General features: G+C 45.5%; 1 protein-coding gene across 1 annotated transcript in view; it reads right to left on the minus strand.

Annotated features, from left to right (window-relative positions):
• Positions 1–2,479: 2,479 nt before the first annotated feature.
• The window catches only part of ADAMTS9 (ADAM metallopeptidase with thrombospondin type 1 motif 9), a 136,813-nt gene continuing 112,443 nt past the window's right edge, over positions 2,480–26,849 (minus strand). Inside the window, exons 32-41 of the mRNA XM_074957398.1 lie at positions 23,801–23,971; positions 21,621–21,815; positions 19,532–19,664; positions 19,153–19,247; positions 18,920–19,014; positions 18,693–18,826; positions 17,019–17,110; positions 13,556–13,660; positions 8,635–8,729; positions 2,480–7,308 (exon numbers count right to left, since the gene is read on the minus strand). Coding sequence (XP_074813499.1) covers positions 8,640–8,729; positions 13,556–13,660; positions 17,019–17,110; positions 18,693–18,826; positions 18,920–19,014; positions 19,153–19,247; positions 19,532–19,664; positions 21,621–21,815; positions 23,801–23,971 — 1,110 coding nt within the window. The 3' untranslated portion in view covers positions 2,480–7,308; positions 8,635–8,639. The remainder of the gene's footprint in view (positions 7,309–8,634; positions 8,730–13,555; positions 13,661–17,018; positions 17,111–18,692; positions 18,827–18,919; positions 19,015–19,152; positions 19,248–19,531; positions 19,665–21,620; positions 21,816–23,800; positions 23,972–26,849) is intronic.

The following is a 26,849-nucleotide window of genomic DNA, read 5'->3' on the forward strand; positions in this document are numbered from 1 at the left end:
TGGGAAGTTATAAGCTTTTAGAGTTAAGTCGGTTTCCTAGGAAATGCTTGGAAGGGAGTGTGGAAATGCAAATTTCCCACCTCTGGACTGAGCCCTTTGAAGTATCACCCTGAGGAGGGGCCCTTTTGTCTGCTGACCAAAGGAGGAGGGATCAAAGACCCAAACAGTATAAAGAAGTGACTGAGGGCCAGTCTCCCTTAGAGAGGCTAGCGGCACAGCTTCAGTGCTTCAGCTACACGGCTGTAGTGTAGACACTTGCTACAGCAGCAGAATAGGAGAGGTTCTTCCAGCACTGCAGTAAATCCACCCCTCTTAGAGGTGGTAGCTACGCTGATGAAAGAATTCTTCTGTCAACCTAGTGCTGTCTACACCGGGGCTTTGGTTGGCTTAACTAAACCTCTCGGGTGGGAGTGGGGGGGGAGGGGGATGTGTTTCCTACCTTTAAGCAACGTAGCCAGATTGGCCTAAGTTTCAGGTGTAGAGCAGGGCCTCACAGATTCATGGGTGTGCTTGTTCTGACCCAAGGGGGGAAGTCGGGGCCCAGACAGAGCCTTCCCTCCCCCTGCACTGCTGTGAGCCCCCCACAACACCCACACATACCCACACAATCTGGAGGCAGTAGGACCCAGGAGGTGCTTTCCCTCTGCTCCCTCTGGCCTTGGGATAAAATTGCAAAGAGGCCAGCTAGATTCTTCAGGGCAGAGACAGTGTGTTACTGTGTCTGCACAGGGCCTAGGACAATGGGGCCCCACTCTTGGTTGTCCCTTAGACACTACTATAATAAACATAAATAATAATATTAATAAGCTTAATCGGTTTGGCTCCTTAAGTCTTGCCCTATAGCATATATCTACCCAACCTCAAATCACTCTTGCAACTCTTTGACCTCTCTCCAATTGTCCAAAGTGTGCACACCACACCTGACCACAGAATTCCAAGCAGTGATTTCCCTGCTCTACAGAATATACTCCTCTCATTTAAAAGCAGGAGAAAAAAAGCATTCCTGCAGGATGTGAACAGATGCAAAGTAGCTCTTTTACACAAGAGATCAATGAAATCCTGGCATGGATGAAATATTTAGGTCGAACACACGGGCATGGAAGTCATGCAGGAGACATCCTGCTTGTCGACAAATCTTTAGCTGTGCTCCAATTCTGTGATAGCAGATCACAGATGATTTTGGGCGGTGTAAGATCTGGGGGTGAAATCCTGGCCCCATTGAAGTCAATGGCAAAACTCCAATTGACTTCAGCTGGGACAGTACTTCCTCTCGGTGTCTCCATGGCCCCACTGAAGTAAATGGCAATGGCTCCTCCCTCCTCTGTGAAGGCAACTTGCACCCAGCCTTTTGTGGCAGGGCTTTTCCTTTTCTTTGCAGAGTCTGTTAACCCTTTCTTCCCCTTGCTGAGGAAGGGGGCAGGGTACATCCACCCCATCAAAGGCAGCTCTGTGATTAATTATTAGTAGCAGTATCATAGCATCCTGGAGCACCAGTCATGAACCAAGGCCCCATGGTGCCAGATGCTGCGCAAACATATAACCAAAAGACAGTGTCTGTCTCACAGACCTTACAGTTTAAGTAAGCTATGTCTCACTCTTATCCCCTGCCAACCAGCCAACCAGCTCCCAACCCAAACTGCTCTCAAGATGACTCTGCAAGAGATGGGACAGTCCAGAAGCAAGAGCTCGATCCTGCAAGGTGCTGAGCACCGCAGCCCCCCATCCAGCCAACCACTGAAGCACGCTGGCTTTCCAGTTCTGAAACCAATATGCCAAATTCAGCCCTCAGGCCTACTGTGCTGTCTTAATGAGGTTACTTACTGGTGGCTACTGATAACAAAACTCAGCTCACAAGCCCATCACTTTGGAGAACTTATGGAAAAAATAAGTGATGCAGTGAAAAGCATGAGGGGCAATACGCGTGGCACTGAACTGTCTGCGTGATTTTAACACTTCCAATCCCTTGTCATGGACTGCACCAGAAGCATTTGAACAAATAGGTGGACCCAGAAATGTATTTCACTCTTGTTCACCAGAGTATTTGATAGAGAGAGGTTCTCTGTTGGAATTGTCTTGGGTTATGTGCATTTTTTTTTACTTTCATAACTGATGCAGCAAGCCCACAGGTGCCAGGGCTATGAACTGCCAAGCCTAGAGGTGCCGGGGCTCAGCCCTGGCACAAATTAAGCACAGTGTGCACTGAATAGTACATTACTATCTGCTGTAGATGGTTGCAGCTATGGCTACATCAACACGATGAGTTAGGGGCTCGGGCCCCTGCTTGCGTGTACATATGCCACCTTGCAAGTATAAATAGCAGCATAGCTGTGGTAGAACAGCTAGCATACTCCTGGGGAATTCTGCACCAAAACATTGAAAATTCTGCACCAAAAATTAAAAATTCTACACACAATATTTTAAAATTCTGCAAAATTCTGCATATTTTATTTGTCCAAATAACGTAATATAATCACTCTGGTTTCAATTATTTAGGTAATTTATTTAAACTACAGTACAATGGATGGAGAATGGCAGTGGGGAGCATTGGAGGAAATCCACAAACCCCCTTGCCTAATAGTAATGGAGCTAGGTTTGACCCTTTATTTCTAGTTATTAGTCAACAAATATATGCAGCCATATGCTCAGTGTTACATCATAGGTAACTGAAGAGCAAGTGAGGGCTGGGGACTCAAACTCACAATTTGTATTGGCTACTGACCGTCTCCAAAAAGGTCAGTAGCAAACAGTTCATGTAGCACATTTTGATAGGAAATTTTTTCAGTCCAAATATTTAGACCAGTTCTAATCATGAAAGCACCATAAGCATTTATAAGGCCACACTGCCCTTTACACCGCTCTGGCAATGCGAAGGAGCCTTAAAACTTTTGCACCTGTTTTATACTCCTGTGGGAAATCACAAAGACAATGGGAACAATTCACTAAGCAGGCAGGCTGGTTCATTCTGCTCTGCCTGAGGGGTGAGAGCCTACCCCATGCCTATCTCCTCAGAAACACCCTGAAGCCCTGCCCCTCCATGCTGAGCTTGCTGCAATAGCTTGCATGATTGCCCAGCTCACCCCCTCCTGGTGGTGATTTAAGTCTCTACCAGCTGCTCCGGGCACCCGAGCCAACCTGCCTGTGCTGCCAGGGAGAGGTGCATGACTGCTTTTGCAGCTTCCCTTTACTTTCCCATCAGAAGTCATTTTTCTGCAGGGAAGCAAAGAAATCTGCGGGAGACATGAATTCTGCGCACGGGCAGTGGTGCAGAATTCCCCCAGGAGCACACTACCAGTGGCAGCAGAGGCATGGCTTAGCTGTGCCAAGTGCATACCCACCAGGTTCAGGCAAGCTGGGGAATCTGTTAGTGCTTGTCTACATAGAGCATTAGTCCCACCAGAAGGGTGTAAATTTTAGTCTGCACTAACAGGCTGCGCACTGGCCTGCGTGGACCCTGCTGGCATGTATTCAGAGTTTCCTACTACATGTTAACATAGTCCCGTTTCAAACAGTTCTACGTTAACACACACTGGGGAATTTTTCGCACATGCCAGCAGGGCCCACATGGGCCAGTTAGTACGTGACACACTTGTGCAGACTAAAACATATACCCCTCTGGTGCAGACTAACACATCATATAGACAAACTCTAAGATACAGTATTCTCGGTGGAATGTATCATTGTTTGGTAACGCTCCTGTAGGATGTTTTTTTGAAATCTCCCTGCCTTGAACCCAATTTTATCTTGTGTTCAGACTTCCTTACATATTTAATATTCATCTAGCTTTTCATAGTTCTATATAAGGTACATATATATCACCCACTATCTGAGCCCCTCTTGACCCTTATTAGATTGATCCTCACAACACCCCTGTGAGGCAGGGCCGTACTATTATCCCCATTCTACAGAGAGACGATCTGAGGTACAGAAAAGCTAAGTGACTGACCCAAGGTCACACAGGGAGTTTGTGGCAGAGCAGAAACTTGAACCCAGTTCTCCCAAATCCCAGTGTAGTGTCCTAACCCCGGGACCATCCCTCCTTCCAAAAGACATCCATTTTTGATTAACTCTTTAAATTAGCGTGGGCCTCATTGGAGCTACTACTCTATTTCCACCAGCTGAGGATGTGGCCCATGATATTTCACCTTATTCCTACCTTCCGAAACTTTTGATAATGTGGGTACTACGTCTCCAATGGTTCCTTCATTCCTTTGCACTGAAGAACTCCAGCAATCAAAAGCTTGGGAAAAGAGATGTTAGTGTAACATTCACTTTGATCAGCAACGAATTATTCCCTTGCATACAAAGTATTTGGTCTCTACAATAGCGCACATGTAGTGAGCTGCGATGATGGCAAAAAGAGACCACAAATGCACATGCTACAGATCTTTTCATTTCCTTTTGGCGGTAAGAAAAGAAAAAAAATAACCTTGTACAGGAAAGTGCTTGGAAAAAAACAATTTTTAGAAAAATAATGGCATTGGTACAGCAAAAAATAGAATTATATTTACGTTACAAGAACGAATATCTCAGTGGTCCCCACCTTTTCTTCTAACTTATTTAAATCTATCAGTGATTCTAAAGATAAGCAACTATAAATAATTCCCTTACACTTTATTTCATAATTTTAGCTTTCTCTTGCCTCTGTTGCCGGCGGTTATTAAACTACATGGTAGAAAGGAATGCGTACAGGTCTAAATATTATTTCTTTTTTATAAATACTCGTTCACTTCATTCCAGAAAATAAAATCAGCCTGCACTGTCCAAGCATTAATTGAGCACCATTGGTTTTTCTCCAAAAGTTAGTGCAATTTTCCCTTTTTCCCTACAGGACAGAAGCATTAATGACGAGTAGTAATCACAAAATCATGATTTCATAGCTACTCTCTCCCACCTCGCCCTGATTTTGTTTTTTTTAATAAAACATACTTTGAAATGGTATTTTTGGCATTTTCTCAAAAAATATTGCGGGTGTCATTTCATTACCATGACTCACCAACATACAACCCAGGTTGGTGATAAACGATTCATCTGACTGCCGTAGGACCATATCCTACAACTTGGTGAAATATAAAATGCAAAATGCATATGGGATAATGTATCTTCTTTTTGGATCCAAACATTAAATGCATGAATTCTTAGGCAACATTTGACAAAGTAGGCAAAAGTCAGAGTTTCCGAGTGGTGGAAATTAGCATAACCTTGTTGATTTTAATAGCGCGATGTCAATTTATACCCACTGGGGATCTGGCTAGCAATTTTCATTCTAAAATAGACCAAGTTTAGATGGCAGAATAAAGATGCTGACGATAGCCTAGCAAAGGCATGGATTATAAATCAGTGGACATGATCATGAACAGATTAGACAATCCCAGCCAGGGACAGTCTAGATAACAATTAGTCCCGCCTTAATGCAGGGGAGTGGACTAGATGACCTATCGAGGTCCCTTCCAGCCCTACATTTCTATGATTGTAGTTTATCGATACTATAGGTTTCAACAAACTGATTACATTTGCTCTACTTAGTGATGGCTGAAGTATAATGCAGGTTAACAGGAGCTCAAAAAGTTCTGAGGTTGGGTTTGGTAAGTGTGTGCACTCAAGAGTATAGGTATTTATCCAATTTTTTGGATAAACTCTTTGGTTTCCCACATTGATGAAAGTCCCATGATGTTCCCTCCCATACTGTTCTTGAGAGTTCCTGGCTTCTGATCACACCAAAAATATAGTGAGAATGGGCAATATGTTCCCATGTGTAGTAAAACTGTAGGGAAAGAACTAAAGGGCAGAGTCATCGTCTACAAAAATAGTCTCGCCAAGTCACCACCACAGACGTACTGCTGAGTTCTGAGTAGATGGTCTATATGTAATAGGCAGCAAGGCTGGTGACATACAGACAAAGACCCTTCTGCAGTCCTCACTCAGCCAAACTTTGACTCCAGTGGGAGCTATTCTTGAACAAGGACTACAGAATCAGTTGCGCATGGATGGAAGAAACCCAAAGATTACAGATGCTTTGCTGGGGAAGAGCGAAGCAATGCACTAATACACATTAACCAGCATGTGTAAGAGGGGCCGGGTGTTTGCACGTTCAAAGTGATCTGATTGAAACACCTTGTAAGTCTGAGATGAAGCTTACTCGTCCCCTCTTGTTTGCAGATGGCCCTGTATGTATAGAAATCCACTGAAGCATTCCAGATGTCTGCTGATATTGAGTTAGTATAGCCCAGAACAGTAACTTATGCATTGTCAGGTAAGTTAGGATGTTTTTCCAGGGTGTCCTGGCTGTTCCATGACCCCTCCCACATTTCTGCAGACCCCACTCCCAAGAGCATAATACGAAGTAGGCGGGTTTGGCTTCTTACAATTTTGAGGCAGATTTTGCTATACTTTTCAGCATACACACCATGGGAACATATGGCCCAATCACACTGTCTTGGACAAATCCAGCACCCCATTTCCAGACGGAAGTCCCACAGCGGATGCAATTAGAATATAGTAATTTTAAAAATGTAACCAAGGTTTTGCGAGCCTTAAAAATGGGTTTCAAGTTTTGGACCCATTAGCAGGGTGAGATCCTAAGGTTTGGGTTAGACCTTAGTTTATCTTAATTGGCTCATCCATCCATTTCCCCCCTTTCTCTATGGTGGTACTGTATCTAACTGTCTAAAGCTACAGAGAATTAATAAATACATTGTGGTAGCACCAAACCAGCGATTGATAGCACTGGCCACAGAGGTCATATGAAATTAAAAATATACCTAAAAGATAATGACTGATAGTACAGCAAACACTGTATTCATTTTTCATTTGTTCCCTTAGTGCTGTCTGCCTAATAAGTAAAAAAAAACAAGCCCCAAACCCCCAACCTGCTCTATTTTCCTTATAAAAAGATTGTATTGAAATGCCAAAAATACCCCTATGCAAATTGTGTAGCACCTTGAAAGGCCAAAGCAGCCTGTAACAAGACGAAAAATTACTGATTGAAAGTAAACAATTGAGTACAGTGACAATGAAGTATCACTTTTGTCATAATGCTACATATAATGTAGAGTACGTAAAATGCAGTGGTTTGACTGCAAGGTTTAACACAAAAAACAGCAAAAGCAGCCTTAATATAAACATTTTACGTACAAAAATATTAAATCAAAATAAATAATTCCAGCCATAAATATTATACTTTACATCATTAAGAATATACAATATATATATACACACACACACATACACACACACACAAGAACAAAAGTAGAAGGCAGAGGTATTGCAACACTATCCTTCATCCATCTCATCTCCCTGCTTTCAGAAAACCTGAAATATACAAACAAGTTACATGGTTTAGTAAGATGGTTATCTTCGCTTTTGAAACATTGACTTTTTATATCAGAAAAGGACTTGGAGCCAGAACAGCTTGCGGAAGCCAACTCGAAAATCAAATATCCATGTAAAAGTGTTATATCTGCTATTGTTACAGGTAGCACCTAAGGTTGCAAGAGCTGAAAAGAGCAGAGAAAACCTGTTTCTCCACCTTTTTCAGTTTGCATATGACAGTTCTGTGTGTACCGTCAGTCTCACTGTTTCCCTGAGCTTGACCCTGCTCCCATTCAAGAAAATCGACAAATTCCCATGAAGTTTAATGGTGCAGAATCAAGCGGTTTATGCTGTGATCCACTCAGCCCGGGATGGGGGAAGCCATCAAGGAACCACAACCCTAAGTGTAACTGGATCCTTGATTCTAGAGTGTAGCTGCTCAGCCTGAGGGCCTGGTGTAAGTTAGAGGAGGGGCTCTAATTGACCCCTGCTGGCTATGGTCGAAGGGGCTGTACTCCAGCTGAGAACGGAGGGAGCACAACTCTTTGTACTTCTGAGTAAAATCAACCCATCTCCAGTGTGGGGTCTTTTGGACAACATCTTAAAAACAGAGGCCCAGCCTACATGGAAATGGGGGACTAAATTTTCAGTGGGCAATTTGAACACTGAAGACTGGACACATGTGATTTACCACTGCACTTACCATGACTGCATGTGTAATTGCTGCAAATCAATATTTAGATGTCTAAATCCCCATTCTGCACATGTAATTTCAGTAAATGTGCGTACAATCATGGAAAATGCAGGCATACATGTAGGTCCACAAATGAACATGCCTTTTTGCATGTGGACTTTCTCTGAAAATTTGGTCCATATGACCTCTGGTATTTTCTTCAAGTGGAGTGGTTTGTCCTGGTGTCTAGGACATAAAGCAATTCCCTGCCTAGTGTTGTATGTGCCAGCTGGCAGTCCTCTCCATCCCAATGGTGGCTGAGTATCTGTGAAGCCGTATGAATTTATATGGTTGTTTGATAATCCCTTTGGAATTAAAGGCATTATATACAAGTCAAATTTTAATACCAGTGGAGTTTAAATACTGGATAACATTTTCAAAAGCACTTAAGTGACTTAGAAGCCCAAAGCCCAAGTCCCATTTTCAAAAGAGACTTAGGCACTCAGGGTAACATTTTAAAAAATACCTAAGTCCCAAGCAGACAGAATTCTAGGTGCCTAAATCTGGTTTGACAATAGGACTCAGGAGTGTTTTTCTTGAGCAATACATTCCTGGAATGATTTCCCTTAGCACCAAAAACAAGGGGAACCTACCGTTGCTATAACACTTGAACCTCGAGGCCTGTTCCAGATGATGGAGTGCACTTTCCACAGTAACCACCACATTTCCCTATTACTTTGGTACCATCCTGTGGGAAAAATCAGAAATGATGTCTCAAACCATGTCACACCAGAGAAAATCAAATGCCGCCATTTCCAGATACCCGAGTCTGTGGGTGTTTTAATAATAAAACTGAAAAAGTTTATTGGAAGGGAAAAAATTCCTCCCCAAAATCTATAACGATGTATAAATTAACAGCTATTTTTTCCTTTGATGCAAAGGTAATTACATTTATGGCTAATAGGTCAGATGCTGAGCATTTGAATGCAGAGAAAGTAGAGTATTTGTGAACTGATGCACAAATGCATTTGAATGCAGAGAAAGTAGAGTTTTTGTGAACTGCCAAAAGAAATGACACCCAAGGAAGAGGCCATTTGCTGGGAAGTCCTCTAGGCCTGAGCTTTCTCCAGCTTGCCCCCACAGAGAGAACTTTCTTATGAGTGAATTACTCGTCTCCTCCCCTTGGACAGGATCACAGATTAGACAGGAGAAACAAGACAGCTGGAAAGAAACTGCACCTCAAATGTTACCGAGCATGTGAAAGGCAAGGAAAGATGTTTGCCAACACTACATCCAAGTGTTTATTTCCGGGGGAAAAGCCTGGTGAGGCTCAGCAGCCCCAGGTGTGACAAAAAGTGATGATGTGGAAATGTGGAGATCACTAGATCTGGCTGCTATTCTCCCAGATTTGTACATCGTTCTCCAGCCTTTCTAAGCTGTAGACCGGGGCAGTCAACTATCCCTTATCAAGGTCCAGATTTCTTGGTCAAGGTCCAGACTCCAAAGGAAAATAAGAAAAAAACAAATAACCCCACCAATAACCACCCACCACCTCAAGTAAATAAAAAAAGATTTCTGGGTCTGTTCACAAGTGTCTGGCAGTCCAGATTTGACCTGCAGTCCACATATTGACTACCCCTGCTGTAGACCACTGATAGATGATGAAAGACAGATAAGAATGAGAAGACCTTAGGCCTGAGTCTGATCTCCGTTAAACCAGTGTAACCCCATCAGATTCAATGGATTGACACCAGAGTAACTGAGATTTGAATCTGGTGCTCTCCTCCGCCTATTGTCTACAGAGCATCCCCCCCTGCCCCCCCATGTCATTTCCACAGACAGACACTCTTCAGAGGGGAATTGAGCCATAAATTACCTGAAAATTGGACTTAAGTGCAGTGCAAGCCTGCACAGAGCACTTATTTGTAAACTGCAGTGTATGAACTCTCTCCTGTGCTTGGTGCTATTGATCTGTGATTGTAGCAGACCGCTCTCATCTCTGATTGGTATTTCTTCTCTCCTTCGGTTTGCTCTGGCACTTACACCCCAAGAAGTATGCCAAGGAGGTTGCCAAAAGGGTAATCAAACTAAGCCATGTGCCTCAGGGTCTGTTTTAATTCTGCCAACTATAATTGCCTCATTTGCCTCTCCCAGCACCTAACTCGACTGCTGAAGCTTCTCCTTCCTGAAGGGGAGCTGAATAGATCTGTCCTGGCCACGACTCGGACCCAGGGCTTTGCGTCCCGAGCTCACTGGCAGCTAAAGTGGAGCAGAAGCAGCTGTTCCTCTCCAGTATTAGGTACCAGTGATGTCATCAGCTGTCGCAAGGGAAACAGAGAACCCTGAAACTGACAAACACCAATCTAAGACTGGATTCTGCTGGGCCCTGACATGGGTGCAGAGTGGGGCGCAGCACAAGGAGCTTCCCCCAGCACTGAGCTGCCCCCCAAAGGACCAGACAGAATTGCTAACCTTGCAAGGAAAGAGAGGAGAGAGGCAAAGGGATGCAGGAGAAGAGGACAGGGCCATGGCTGGACTCCCCTGCACTAAGGTGGGAGCAGAGATTGCTTTGTTCCTATTACTCTAGGAGCGCTCAGTGCCCTCAGAGGAGCCAGAAGGGGCAGAGAAGAGGGAAAGCTACATCTGTTTCCCCACCACACTCCATGCACTGGTCAGCAGAGAGGGACTGGTGCACAGGAAGGGCGGGCATCGGAGTGGCTGCAAGTGCCCCTTGTACTGGGGGAGTTCAGGGAGGTATTCTGCCGCCTGGTACTAGCCCTGGGGCAGTACAGGGCCTCACCACCCCTACGGATGGGCTCTGACCTTAGTCCATAATCAGGCACAAAACTGACTGCCGGATCCAAGCCCTCTCCCCCTTCCCACCAAAATATAATCTTTAGCAAAGTGAGATAAAAAGGTTGAGAACGAAACACGTCATTGTTATGAGAGTCCAGACTGACTAACACCAGAAGAAAGCACCAGCTCAGACACCAGTGGCATTATCCTTATCGAAGAGCATCTGAGTTTGAACAGCACCTCACACAATAGGGTCCTGGGCCATAAGCATGGCTTCTAGGCACTGTCACAATACAAATAATAAATGATGTTATGCTGGATGGTGGGAATGGCTGCCATCAGGCAGGGCTTTAATCATGAGACCTGGTTAAATGGCAACTGGAAGAAGCAATTAATCTCCTTTTAGATAGTGATAACGAAAACAGTAGAAGCCACTGCCCAAGGCATTGGGGTGCACGACAAGCCTGAGCAAGAACTAACTGAGGGAAAAAAGGTTTCTTTGGGACTGATTGCAAACACAGGGCCAAGGGCTTGTTTGACATGCCACGTGTGTGCATGTGAAGCGAACAGACTGTGAGAGCAGCAGTGGTGAGCATGACCCTGAGAAAGAGAGCAGAGAGAGAGTTCCTTGGGACACATGACTGCCTGGAGAGGCAGGCTTGGAAGCAAGGTAACCACCTGCTTTTGTTTGTTCTTACTGTGTTCAGGGAAACAGGAGGTTGTGCACATTCTTTGTAAATAAATAGGATTGCAGCAAAGAATATACCTGACTTGTATCTTCCATCTCTCCTAACGGAAGCAATCCTGCAAAACCTGGATAACTGGCTAGCCGCTTGGGCCACGGAGCAACAGTAATAATAATAACCAAGCCATAGAACAGGAAAGTAATGCACGGTATAAATGTGAAATGCTTATGGTGACATGGGGTTGTAGATGGGGGCTCTCTGAGGCACTGATGTCTGGATAATACCAGACTCTGGAAATAATGAACAAAATCGCTTCCAAAAGTTAGCACTGATTCTCAGAGTTCAAAGCATGATCAATATCTGGAGGGGGGAAGGTGTAAGAGGCGAATATCCACAGGGATGAGGGACAGTCTTGCATTGAAATGCTGCTGTCCCCTCACCTCCCACTGACCACATGCTGCAAGCAAGTCAGATGTCCAGTTCCCCTCGAAATCCGCTGAGGCTCCTCTGAAAACCTTAGCCATGACCTCTAAGAGGACGCAGCCTGAAGACATTACAGCCCAAGAATGACTCTCCTGCTTGGTTCTTCTCTTCCTCTCCGCTAGCTTCAGTCTTTATCTTTTCTCACTTTTCCCCCCCCTCTCTTCTCACCTCATACCTTGACACCCTCTTCTCCCACTGTCTGCCACCCCATCTGCCTTTCTCCTCTTTCCTTCTCTAAGTAATACCAGCACCACACTTCAGGGCAACTGCACCTGTATTTCCGCCTCTGTGGTCCCTCAGGGGCACCTACTTTAGGCTCCAGGCTCTTTGGCCATCACCTCTCTTGGGTGGAGACCCCTGCCTCTCCCCCTCCTGAACAGGGTTTTTCTAGACAGCACAGTTCCCTGCATACACACATGCTAATAAGCTGACCAGAGATCACTCTCCAACTCTAACAAGGGCTCTGATCGGAGTTAGTCCCTCAAACCTCCCCAATGGGTTGTTTTTGTGGTTACAAGTTCATAACAGCCTCAGCTCAGAACAAGACACCGACAGCACAGAGCAGCCTGTTTCTTTTTTCAGCCTCGGCCTTTGATCCCCAACCTTCGGAAACAGGTAATGAGCAGACAACAATCCCTTCCTCTGGGCCTGGCTTCAAAAGGTTGCGTTTTGGCGAACCAGCAGATGGCATCTGTATTCACCTCCTCCCTGAGATTCCCCAGGAATTCCACGTCCTGCATATTGTCCCAAAAGATCATTCTTGTCTACTGCATTGTTCAATATAGCCCCTTCATCACCCCAGCCCACAATAATGCAGAACCTCGGCATTTAATACATTGGACTCCAAAGATACGTAAACTTAATTCAGTAAGGTTTTCCAAGCATACTGCAGGAAATTACCATGTCTGTCACAACCAGCATCTAATACTTACCAGGGATAAGCCAGCATCTAACCCGAATATCTACCCACACAGATGGACAAACACTGACTAAGTGAGTCTTTAAGATTAACTGCTCTAGCAGCCAAAAGAGTTAAGCTGCCTGGGGGCAGGGACTGTCTTCTTCATTATATTTGTGTACAGTGCCTAGTGAAATGGGATCCTGATTCCTGGCTGGAGCCTCTAAAAACTCCTGCAAGCAAATAATAATGGCCACACCCCCATTATTGGTTTTACTGATTGCTCTTGGTCATGAAATTAGACATTATAGATAGAAAAGGCCGATGAGGTCAAATTTTGCAGCCCTGACTCAGGCAAAGCTCCCAGCAAGAACTTTTCCTGAGGCAGGGTCACAGAATGTGGTCCATCCTGCTAACGAAAGATGCGTCTGCACCACGGTGTTCAGTGATTTTAGCTTCACGGTTAAACAGACCCATTAATTAATTGCAATAATTCAAATGAAGTTAAGTTTACTACACCTGTCCTACTCCAAAACACACACGCACACAAAGTTATGGGCTATGCTTCACATATCTAATGCCTACATTAGATTTCATTATGATATGCTGTTAGAAGAATGATTCTATGCAAGATAATGTGGCACACAGAAATTAGGTACCTCCCATTAGCAGGTATAACCAGATTCAGAATTAATACGCTCATTCTCTTACTGGGGATTTTTGAATTTCCGACACCGCGTAATTCCCTTGCGAGATCCATTTTGCTGTTTCTGTTAGTGAAAGGCCTGTTCCGTAAAGATCAATGCTAAAGCGACCCTAAAAACACAAAAACACATCGATTACCACAAAGACATACCTTCTGAAATGGCTCAGTCAAAAAGCGCTCGGAGAGGGATGCACAAGGAACCTGAGACCCCACATAACCCCTGAGCCATATTTAAATTATGTTATTCTTCATTGTTGCAAGCACGCTTCTGTAACAACATGCCACGGTGTCATTTTTCTAACAAGATCTCGCCGGCAATGTTTTCAATTTTTCCAAGCCCTGAGAGTGATTAGCACATATTGTACAAATCACAGCATGACTCAGATTAAGAATTTCTTTTCATTTGGGGCTTCAAAGGAGAGGGCTGCTTTCCCACCACTGGCCAGCTGAGGGCATTCTTGGCCTTCCCATTGCAAGCTGCTTCATCAGCTCCTGGAACATGGAAGAGAACTGCATCCAACTCAGCCTCGCTTCGGAGCTTTTTTTTCTCCCTTCTCACCCACAGAGGGCATCCATGACCTTATTTTGTCCTATCTTCTCCCCCACCCCAACTTAAATCAAAATCAAAACTCTGTTTTGTTTGGTTTTTAGGTATGTCCTTAACTTAACTCCCCTTTTATTTCCAGAAGCAAAAAATGCTCAAAAAATGAAGGGGTAAGTCTACACTTGATGCCTATGCATAACTCCCATTAGCAAACACCCACTTGACTTTGCGCTTTGAAATACCCCTTTCCACCTAACACAAAGTCTGTGAATCTGCTGGCTGTTATCTCAGCCTGACCTGGAGTCCAAGATGGCTGCTCTGCTAGGCAAAGGCAGATCGCGGCTAGCTGTGCTCCATGTACTCGCTACCTCGGGAATGTGAATTTCCCGAGGTAGCGAGTACATTAAATGCCAAATATCTACTTAGGTGGAGAGAAATCAACATTCATGAACGTTCCTGAAGTAACAAGTCAGTCCCTGAGACATGGTGCTGTACAGAAAGACATCAGCTTGGAAGGCAAGGAAATGGAGAGACCTCTCTTCCTCCGTCAGCTTCCTGGACTCCTTATTCACTAAACCTTGCTCCCAGACCCTCCCATTATGACGAAGGTCGAGAAACAAGTTCTTACTCTCAGAACTGATCACTCGTTATTCTTACTCCAGAATTCAACAGTGTTATACGCTGGTTGTGCTGGAAGCTGAGGACACCTAGAAGGCTAAATGAGGCACCTGTAACATAATGTAAGCAGGCCTTCTCCTGACACATTGTATTTCAATATAGTGTACAGCACTGTATACGTCAGGGTGAAGCTACTACATGCTAGCAGGAGTGGCAGAAGGTCCCTAAAAGTGGGGGAGGGGCTACCAGTGCCCGAACGGAGGCTCCGCCCTCGCACCGCCCCTGCCCTCCTGAGGCCCCATCCCCACCCCGACCCTTCCCCCATCCTTGCACCACCCTTTCCCCCTAAGATCCCGCCCCCCACTCACTCCTCTCCACCCTCCCCTTCCCGTCGATAGGTAAAAAGTGGGAGGGCCGTGACCCCCTGGCCTCCCGTTCCAGCGCCCCCTGCACGCTAGAGCATTTCCAAATGTGCATATTGGTCATAACCAAACTTCTCCAGCTCACTGGGCCTGTCCTTCCCTCTCTTTCCTCTGCCGGCTGCAAAAACATCTCCACACTTGGCCCCTTTGCCCTCCTCTCCCTCTGCTGTGTGTGCCCCAACACCAGCGCACCGCTCCCCTGCCGCAGAGACCAGGAGATCACACAGACGTCAGCAGACTGATTGATTCTGCCTTCAGCGCCACCATCTTCCTTGCCAAACTGCTCTGCTGCTCACTGGCTGCACCTGTGCCCACACCCCCAGCTGGCCCCTTTCTGCTTCTGACTCTCAACTTCCTCTTGCTTGCATTTTCTGTGGGAACACGTGTGTTATCTGAGGAGGACTCTCTCCACTGCCTTTCACTTGCCTCAATCTTTCTCTTCACACACCTTTCCCAGCACGGTCTCCTTCAACCTGATCTCCAACTTGAGGTGTCTCTCTTGCTCCTCTCTCCTAAATGCCCCATTCCCTTCCAACTCTCAACCTTCTTCTTCCATCCGCTTTCCTCACTCTCCCCTTAGCCTTCAGATACGCCACATTCCCTCTGGCCTCCGAAAACCTTCCTGCAAACCTCATGACAAGCCCATCTCCATCCTCCATTTTGCCTCTTGGCTTCTCAAGTGCATGATCCCTATTCCTGCTCACTTGACTTCCTTCTCCTTGATCTCCTACTGTTTGGCTCTGTCCCCTTTCCAGCCACACCCCCTCTTTGGTTGCATTCTTCTTGGCCTGGCTGGTAAAGTTGTCCTCTCTCTCTACGCCTTAGCACCCTGTGACCGTACTATCTTGATCTCCATCCTTGTTCTCCACCCGCTCCTTTAGTGCATCTCTCTCACTAGTGCAGAAGTCCCTTGAGGTTCCCTGCTTGACTTTCCCCTTTTTTCTTTGTACAGTCAGCCTGTGTGCCCTCAGCCACTCGAACAGCGTGAAGCATCACTGTTAGGCTGATGATTCACAGATCTGCTGCTCTACCCCAGACCCACTCCTGCAATTCCGCTACATCACACACCTCTGACTGTCTCATACAGTGGTTTTCAACCCTGGGGGTCCACAGACTATGTCTAAGGGGTCTGCAAAAGGTTGTTGTTAGCAGAGAATGGAGGTTTTCAACCTGTGGTCTGCGCACCCCTGGGGGTCCGGAGACTATGGCTAAAATTTCCAAAGGGGTCTGCACCTCCATCCAAAATGTGTTAGGGGGCCGTAAATGAAAAAGGTTGACAACCACTGATCTAATAGCTCAACCTAGCAGAAGAATGGTTCAGAGCTTAAGGTGCTAGCCAGGGATTTGGGAGATCCAGGTTCAATTCCCTTGTTCGCCACAGACTTCCTGGGCAAGTCACTTAGTCTCTTTGTGCCCCATCTGAAAAGTGGGGGTAATAGTACTGCCCTATCTCCCGGGGTGCTGTGAGGATAAATGCATTAAAGAAAGCAAGATGCATAGATACTACTGTCAGGGGCCAGGTAAGTATCCAAGATTGATAGATCCCACCAGTGCAAACTGAATCAGGCAAAACCTCCCCAATCTTTTTTTTTTTTTTACTCTCGTTTCCCCTTTATTGTCAATTCTGGCTCCCCGTGCTGGGCTGTTGGATCAGGCCTGGCTTTATGGAATGTCTCTTTTTGAACCCCGCTGGTTGTCTCCCAATAACCCAATGACTGTTTGCAGAACAGAAAGTACACTTTGTACAGACAAAAGAAAGTTTCAGACTGCTGAGATGAGAATGTGACAGTTGTTGGAGCTGGGCTGATGTGATCAAGAGTAATTAATATAAAGTCTGAACATAATAAATGGAGCCAGTCCCTAAGAAATATTATTGTCAAATACCTGTGGGCATTTGGCCGCACTGTAGCAGTCCCCCGCAGTGGCATAAGGAACAGGTCGACCATCATGTGTCCGTGCAAACTGTAAATCAGTTGCTGAGAAAATTATTTGGTGAGCAGCACAGAGAGGGCAGATGGGGAGAGAGAGAAATTTGAACATGTTATTTGCTAACCAGGACATCTGGGCAATTTGCTTTTATACATTTTTCTAGGGAGTTCAGCAAGATCTTGTCTCTTGGCTTTGCAGCAGTAAAACCCCAGTTCAGCAGGCTGCTTAAGAACACGTGTAACATTCCGCACACGAGTAACGCACTGACCCAAATGGGGGTCCTCACATATTGAAAGTTGTGCATGTCTTCAAATACCTTGATGAATTTGATTGTGTAGAAAAAAACAACTAACATGGACATAATGGTTTTGGTTATATTCTCACAGCAGAAAATTTCCCAGTAATCTGAACCCACCAGTAACACAAAACATATGAGCATCCAAAGTGTATATTTTCCCTTAAACAAAACAAGGCAGTGGAACAGAACAAAACTGTTGTTTCAAAGTTAGAAGGGCTTAGTGAAAAATTCCAGCTGACTGTTTTAAAATAACGTATGACAAATCAGACTGGGATTTTCAGAGGCGTCTATGGAGATTAAATGGCCATTTCCTTTGGTATTTCGATGGGACTGGGGTGTCTCATCCCCTTAGGCTCCTTTGAAAATCGGAACCTCCTAGATTCTATAGCTCACATGGTGGGGATATTGCCAGGGTGCTTAAAGCAATTTGCAAAGGAAGTGATAGCAATCACGTGAGATTGGTTTATCCGGCCGTTTTAAAAATCTGCAATCTTTGCCCCCTCAATGCCAGTACTAATACTATGTTGTATTTTTAAAATATTTACTGAAAACTGATACCCAGCCAAATTCTACCCTTAGACGTAGGTGTGCGGCGCTCCTCTTGGAGTCAATCTCAGTGGGCCATCAGACATGCACCCCCAGCGTCCAGGGGCATGGCAGACATAGGATTTATATGTCTCATCCTCCTCCCACTGAAGCCAGTAGCACAGCTCCCATCGCCTTCAACAGGAGTAAGACTGGTTCCCTAGGGTTGGCTCATTGCCTACTGAAGTCAAGGGAAATCCTCCTATTGACTTCAATGGCCATTGGATCAGGCCCTTAAAGAGTGCAGAGTTCAGTTCCAGCTGCACCACTGGGAGTTATATACCAGGGTGCTCCATGCAGGGATGAGCATCTCTGAATCCCTGGGGCCCTATCCTGCAATTGCAGCTAATGGCATGTGTGAGTGAGAGAAAGACGCAGGGCCAGGTTCTCCAGGGTTATATTTGCAATTCGATTCCAATTTAATATAAAAATATCAACAAACCAATGCATAAACCTGGCTGAGTTCACAGCATGGTAACAGATAATTCAAAGGAATGAGAAAACAGTCATTATTCTGTGTTTTTTCCTGTCTTAAGGTGATATAGTTTAATCATTCCTAGTGCACCTAAACTGCTTTTCAGGGGAAAGATCTGATGAGCTCTACATTTGAATGATTTGGGGTGATCAGGTATAAAATGAAAGAAGGTCTTTCACAAGACAGCCCAAGAACATGGCACACTGAATTCCCTCTCTTTGTCTGTCCTTACAGCTCCATTTGGTTAAGAGAGACCCTGTTTTTTACTCACTTATTATCTGCATTGTGTTCAGGTCCAGCCTGACTTTGCCGAAGGCAGAAAACCCAGCTGCTGTGTAATCTTTCCTACACTGGCAGTCTTCTCGTCTGCTCCCGTTATACGGACATTCGGTCGGGTTATGTAATCTAAATCAAAAGAAAACCCTTTCTACTCATGACAGGAAAATATTGCCATGGAAAACAAAGCGGCATGAAGCTCAGAACCAAGAGATTGCTTACCTGTAGCCGTACACTTCAGAGAAATTCTCTGCATACCCACTGACAAGAGTCACATACTCCTCTGGGCTGCCAGTCTGCATCCCAGCACAATATATCTGAGAGTGAGAGAGATCATGATTTTGTCAGACACTGACTGTAAAAAGCATGGTGGGAGACGCAATGGTGGAAGTGAGGAGTACACACAAGATAATCTTGCAGCTTCAAGAAATGCAGAATAGATTCCCGAAACACACCTTTAATATCCTTCCTTTCACTTTCAGGTAATATTCACCATCTTCAATGGCACCTTTGAGTCTTTTAACATCTTGGCAGCTGCTTGGTAATTCACCTGAAATGACACTGAAATAGTTGTAGTCAAGTTGTCATTGTACATCACCATTCCTTCTGGGAACGCTTAGGCCCTGAGCCTGTGAAGCATCTAAACATATGCTTATCTTTAAGCATGGGAGTGGTTCCAGTGAAATCACACACATGTTCAGCGCTTTTCTGAATCGAGGGCCTGATGCGGGAAGCGCCGAGGACTGCGGCCCTCACGGAAGTCAATGGGAGCTGCAGGCGCTCGGTGCCTCTCTGGCTCCACCGTAAGTGGAAAGCACCAATCTGTAGACTTACAATCATAGATGTTGTGACATGTCCTCCTCTCTTCGGGTTTTAAATCAGCATGGCACAAAGCGCTCGCCTGGTCGTCATTGGTCAAGCATTGCACTGACCGGTGCATCACTCCAATGCCACAAGTCACCGAGCACTATAAAATAAAGCACGGTAAGTATTGTGCCATGACTGGTGCTTATGGTGCTAGGCCGGTAAAACACAGACGGCTGGTCAAGATCAGGTTGCCAAGGCCCCAAACCAGCATAGCATGCGAGCACACGTTGAACTTTAGACACACAAGGAGTCCCACAGTTTTCAGTAGGACTACTCACCAGCCTTAAAGTGCTTTGCTGGATTGGGGCAGAAATGGTTCAAGTGAACCATATGCTCAAGCAAAGTGTCCCAGTGGCTGCTCGTTCCACTTGCCCAATCCAGTGGATTGACATTGTTTCACACCAGCAGGGATGCACGACAGAGAAACATTCATTAAGGAGTCTGAATCCAAGCAAGTCTTTGCTTACGAATGTGAAGCTCAGCTCCAGGTCACAGAAAGGCCCCTTTGAACAAACATGGGTTCATTTATGATTTCATATCCAAACCGTGCAAGAGATCAGGTGAAATGGTGGCTATATCTGGGCTCTCTTTGAAACCCAAACTCAAAAGCAATCTCAGGGGTAAGGACTGAAACCAAAGGAAGTGTTTACACCAGATCCTGCAAACGGAAACCATTCCATTTTGCGCAGCTCTAGGCCTGAATTTTCAAAAGCGAAGAGTGATTCTGGATGCTCTCCATGTTTGGGTGCCCAACTGGAGACACTTTAAAAGGACCAGCACTCCCATTAAGTTCTAAAAATCAGGCCTATTTATGGTGTCTCAGGATGGGATAGCCAGAATCACTAGTTCCTGTTGAAAATTTATTCCTAACTAGTGCACAGTAAGATGGTGAAGACATTCTTCACATGTTAAAGACAATTATAAATTATCCATTTATGCCCGTCCCTGGGTCACAGTGATCACTCTGCATCAGTCCCTGAACCATAACATTTCTATGGGAGCAGAACAGGGCCCAGGATTTGAACAAAGCTGAGAATTATTTCCACACTAAATTATTTTGAAAATCAAAGGCTGGCAAAGCCTGATGGTTTACAGTGTTTGGTAAGGACAACAGGGCAAACCAACAGCCAAATTTTTACTTTCTGAAGTGTGTGCAACTCCCAAAAGAAGTGCTATTAAGTCAGACAAATTTCACACTGTTTTGCTTGACTCAATCCTCATAACCTCATAAAGATTTGATACATATCCTTAAATGCCCGAGATGTGTTAATGAATCAAAGCCACTGGGGAAACAACGTTTCAAAGAATAGCAAAAGTCTTCAAAAAAGTGAATTGTCATCTTTTAACTAAAATCAGAGCTGGTGGTTTAGGATCCAGAATAGGTTTGGCAATATAATAATGTTACACTGAAAGGCTAGTTTCTTTTCACTGCTCTGTCACAGCACTTGAAGTAAGGGGGGAAAGGAAAGTGTAATTCTTTACGTGTTGATGCTCAAAATTTGTCCAAATTTTGGCGTATCAATTATTCACATAATAAGCCTTGAACATCCACATGAATGAATTTCATTCCAAAACACATGGCCAACCATCGCTTTTGCTAGATCCCAGGCAAAAGATCACTTCCTCTTTTTTGGCCATCTGTGCAAAGGCTGCTGGGATGTACAAGCTACCTGGGAAGGCATGAGTAAGACAAGCCGAGCACGGAGGGGAGCTGGGAGGAAGAGATCTGTGTCATGCAGTCTTGCAAAGACAGAAGGGGAGAGCGGAAAGGAAGGGACATAGGGATCAGAGAAGCAACGACGGTTGTGTGACTGGAGTTATCAGTCACCTGGCTTCAGCAGCAGTGCTGTGATCATTGGAGCTGTCAGCTGTTTGACTGCTGGGTGTGGGACCCTTGGAAACAGTCTCAAAGGCTAAGGCTACCATTGCCTGAATGTGTGTTACCCAATGCATCAATTTTGGGCCAATGTTTTGACCCACCAGCTCAACTTCAACCTTTCTCGCCCCTTGGTAATACTGCCTCTCTCCAGGCACCACAACTCAACATTAAACTTACACTTCCCCAGTTGCCAACTCGCCATGTTGCCAAAACTGGACATTCCCCGAGGTAGCATGTGTGGACATTTGGTGGCTGGGTGCCAGGACAGTTGTCTATATTCTGGTAACCGTACTCATAATGATCCTTCTCGGTGTAAATTTCACTGCACGAGACCAACCTTTGCTTATAGCCCTTGCCGCAGGTCACAGAGCACTGTGGAAAATGAAGAAGTTTGGTTAACATTGCGCATGGGCGCTCGCAGTGTCTCTTTGACAAACAGGGAAAAAGAAAGGCTAGCTTGTATTCTTATGCCAGTTATGGAGGAGGGATTCTATATGCTTGTGCTCAGAATGATCAATAAATGACCGGTACGCCTTAAAGTACAGTACTTAAGTGGCTGCTGATTATTGTAGTGGCCATTCGCAACCTACAAAACCAAGCGCTAAAATTAGACGTGGGTCACACTCTGCCCCCCCCCCCCACCCTGCCCCTTACTCCCCCTGAATGGTAGCTCAGTTCACAAGTAGTCTCATTGGGACAGATCCTCAGCTGCTATCAATCTGCAGGCACGAGTCCACTGATGTTGGTGGGACTCCTTGTGCCATGCGGTATTTCTCTTCACGAGTAAGGGCAGCAGCATGTGGTCCTCTGCGATCAGTAAAACACTGCTGTGAATCTGTGTTCTTCTACAAGATTTTCAGAAAAGGCGGTGGGGGGTGGGGTGGGGAGGTAAACGCGTGCCCTGCACCACTGGAACGAAGATATGCTAGGAGGCTACAGGAGGAGGGACAATGTTTTGTCTGCAGTTAAAAAAAATAAGTAGCTTCCCCTTTATAGCCTATGAATTTAACAGCACCTGGGGCGAACACATTGTTGATCTGAGAGAGAGCATAGGCCTCGATTCTGCAAACTTGCACACACGCAACTTTATGCATGTGAGTAGCCCCACGGCAATGGCTAAATGTAAGCATGTGCATAAGTGTTTGCAGGATTGGACCCACAGTAGGTTACTGAAGCAGATATTTTGGTAGATCCTCTCATATTTGAAGGAACATTTTTCCAGAAAAACCATATGACGCCTGAGGAATGCTGGGTCATAGGCTGGTCCTCCCAAAAATCTCTCTCTCTCTCTGTATTTCTCTCCCCTGTATTTTCTTGAGCTCTTCCCCACCCCACCTTTTAGTCTCTTTCTTTCTTTCTTTGCCTCCCTCTCTCTCATCTCTGCTGTGTCAGCAGCAGCCTTGTCAGGTTCCTCTGTTGCTCTTGCAAGTGGAAAGTACTCCTTCACTTGACGCAGAAAGAAACAATCTGCGATTAGTCCATTTCCTTCTGTGGTGAGCTCTGGCTCCAAAAGGAAGTAGATAATTTTCCTTGGCATGCCGCCTCCTGCACGTTTTAGGTGGCAAATCCTGCTTGCTTTCCTCACATGAGTAGCCCTTTGAGTGCCAGTGAGACTGCTAGGGTCAGGAAAGCGAGCAGGATTGGGCCCTCAAATGCTACGATATGCAAGATTAAGAGAAGGATCTGGTAATTAAGCTGATCTTCGAAGGCCAAATTCTAGGCTGATGAAATCGGTGTAGCTCCACTGAACTCAATGGAGTTATAGAGATTTCCACCAGCTAAGGATCCATTTCTAGTGGAATTGTGCAGACAGGAGGCTGTGGTTGGACTGCCTTCACTTATGTTATTTGTACCAAGGGAATAAAAACATATTTAATATACACTGTACGGTAAGTGGAATCCATGTGGGAATAAAAACGCTTCAAGTTATCAACCAGGACTGTACTGGAGACTGATCTTTACTTTTTAATACCCTCTCTTTTGTTCCTCTCTCCCACAGAGAAACTACATAGAAACAAACAAACTAATAATTAAAGTATCCAGCACCATGCTGCAGGCACTAATTACTGCTCCAGCACATCAACCCTTTTCTTTTCTTGTGGGGAGGGGGCAAGGGGATGGTGCTCCTGTGTGGAAAGACTTGAGCTTTTTGGTCACATTCTCAGCTTGGTGCAAATCAGCATCGCTTCATCCAAGTCAAAGGAACTCCATTGATTTGCTCCAGCTGAGGGTTTGGCTCTTGTTGTTCAGAGGGTACATTCAGACCCTGATCAGACTAACGATGTTGAGGCTCACAGTCCAATCAGCAGAACGACAGTCGCCGTGGAGCGCTGCGGTAGAGTCCCTGTGGTGCTCACCTCGGACCATTCCCCCGTAATCCAGATGTACTCGCAAGGCGGTAAACTGCAGCTCTCCCTATCAGGGGGGCGCTTGCTGACATCACAATTCACGCTGTCCTCCTCCTGGTTATTCTGATTCACGCACACAACTTTCCGGTACCGGGACCCTTCCCCACACGTTTTCATGCACTGCCGATAAATGAGACAGGTCAGCACAGGTATCCCAGAACTTCATTTTAATTCACATAGTGATGCAAAAACATTTCCCCAGTACAAATGATAAACTAATGGTACTTACGAATGCTGTTGCTTTCTATTACTAGTTACTTGTATTAGAGTTAGCGACTAGCAGCCACAACTGAGGTCAAGGCCCCCACTGTGCTAGGCGCTGCACAAACTCATAAAGAGAAAGAGCCCATGTCTTGACAAGCAAACAGCTACATAGTTGGGTTGCCAATTTTGGTTGGACATATTCCTGGAGATTTCACCACATGACATCTTTTTAATTAAATATTCATCTTTAATTCCTAGAGACTCCAGGCCAATCCTGGAGGGTTGGCAATCCTACTACATAGGCAAGACAAAGGGTGGAAGGGGAAACAGAGGCACAAAGAGGTTGAATGACTTTCAAAAGGTCACACGGCTAGTCAGTGAAAGAGCTGGGTATATAATATAGGTTTTTGGATTCCCAGTCCAGTGCCTTACCCACTCACTGGACCCTACCTGCCTTTATTGTCTTTCTAACTGCCTATTTTATATCAAATTAATGTAAAATATGTTTTTGCTTCTTTATTGGCCATCCTTATTTTGAGACTAGGAATTGTTCAGGGGCTGCTCGCAGCCTGATGTAACAAGAGTTGGCAAGAGTCAATAGGACGGCACTGATTAGTTTTTAAATGCTGGTGGATCCAATTTGTCCTGGACTACCGTGCGCAACCCTGAAGAAAGAATTAACTCCAGTGTGGGTTTATGTATTTAGATTTAGCCAACAATATACTGAGGCAGGTAAGGTAAGAGGAGGCAGACAGAATGTGCACGGAAAAATTAGGGGGAAGATGAACCTGGGACTCTCGCTGATGGATTGGCTGGAGAATGCACATTTGAGGAGGGTTAGACATGTGACAAAAATGGGAGAAGAATGACCGGCAAAGGAAAGGGACTGCAATGGAAGACAGAGGATACAATGGAAAGACTCTGCCAAGAGAAGACCGAAGAGAAAAGGACTTGAACTCAAGGGCCTATAACCATAGGGATAGATTGACTTCTGTATTTGGGGAGACAATTCTAGCCAGGCCAATGGGGCAGTGTGTGGGGGGACAAATTCTTCGCCTTCCTGAGACTTGCAGTTTGGGGGAGCAATGCTCCCCCATGGCCCTCCCCAAACTATGTGTATGCCTGTAACCTGTGCCATGAACCAGAAGGAGTGGCAAAGAATCCTGGGCACCTCCGACACCATGTAAACGGGAAAAGACATTGAGAACTGAAGTGAAGTGGGATTTATGTATTTAGATTTATTAAAAGCATCTATCACCAATATTAAAAAATAAAAAATAATTTCTCCCCTACACAAAAGACGGGAGCCCAGAGAAGGACTCTGGAAGAAAGGTTCCCCAATGATCGCTCATTTCGAATAATAAGCTAGTTACGTACAGTACACATCTGGCACCCTTTGCAACAATATTTCAGCACTTTACAATCTTGAATATATTTATCCTCCTCACATCCTTTTGAGACAGGGCAGTGCTACCATCCCCATTTTACAGAAGGGGAACTGAGGCACAGATAGACTATGCAACTTGCTCAAAGACTGTGGCAAAGCAAGGACTTGACCCCAGGTTCCCACTAGACAAGAGCCCTAACCTCTGGATCAGCCTTCCTCTTCTACCCTACAACCAGCCAACTCAACCCTTCCTGCAAGGCCCAAGATGTCCCTTGCAACACACCCCAAAGCTGAACAGACTTGGGCTTTGTTGGGCAAAAAGTAGGGGGAAGTGAGACATTCAGAGGGAAGGGAGCCTGTCAGTAGGCCCCCTTCTTTTAAACCTGAGGTCTGTCAGCTGAAGCAGCTCTCTCCCTCTCTCTCTCACAGCCTGTGCCCTAACCACGGAGAGTTTCATGGGTCAAAACCAACATTTTAGACTCCACTTAGAATCTGACTGGCAGCCGGTGCAGACCTTGGAGCATCAGCACAGAGCGTTCACTGTCTGCATCCGATGAAGTGAGCTGTAGCTCACGAAAGCTTATGCTCAAATATATTGGTTAGTCTCTAAGGTGCCACAAGTCCTCCTTTTCTTTTCACTGTCTGATGGAGCCAGTAGTCTTCTGCGCTAATTTAGGTTTCCAAAAGACATGGAGGGGTCGCCTGCCTGGGGAGTGCACAGCAGCCATCTCGCCGCGAGGGGACACAGGTGTGGATCACTGTAGCAAGGCCCGCATTTCAAAGGGAAGGTCGCCCCTGATTTCCCAAGCACTGGTGAAGAAAAAGCAGCCCTACTGAGACTGCTTGGATTGTGGGAGGGTGACAGAGAGCAGATCGGGAGCTCTTCATCAGCCAAAACACGCTAGGCAAACAGGTCCTATGTACATGCTTTACCCACCTTCAGCTGGGCTCTGAAAATACCTTGACCAACCGATGGAGAGGTTCACCACTGCTCCTGAAAGGGCCTTTCCAGATATGTTAAGGCCCAATCATTCAGCCCTCTCTGTGGCACTACTCCCATGAATCAGGGCTAGAAGATCAAGCACCTAACTCAGCTTAAAGGTTAAAGTAAGGGGAAAGCACAGCTCCCCGGCCCATGCTAAAAGCAGGAGAGCTCCCCTGCTCAACTTGACTTGAGTAAAGCAGGCTCCCCTCTCTCCTTGACTGCTGCCTTGAGAGGTCCCCCTACTGCTTCAATCTGGTTTAACCACCTTTGCTACAATGCACGTTACTAAGAGCAGGATACTTCAGCCACGCCCAACAAATGCTTTTTAAACCTTCTGCAGCCACAGCAGGCAAACGGGACTTGTCTCCTTGTCCTCTATTAGTGGAGAAACACTGCGCTCACAAGGCCGGGCTAAACTCGGG

Source organism: Natator depressus, chromosome 7 (assembly GCF_965152275.1).
Source record: "Natator depressus isolate rNatDep1 chromosome 7, rNatDep2.hap1, whole genome shotgun sequence".
Taxonomy (NCBI): Eukaryota; Metazoa; Chordata; order Testudines; family Cheloniidae; genus Natator; species Natator depressus.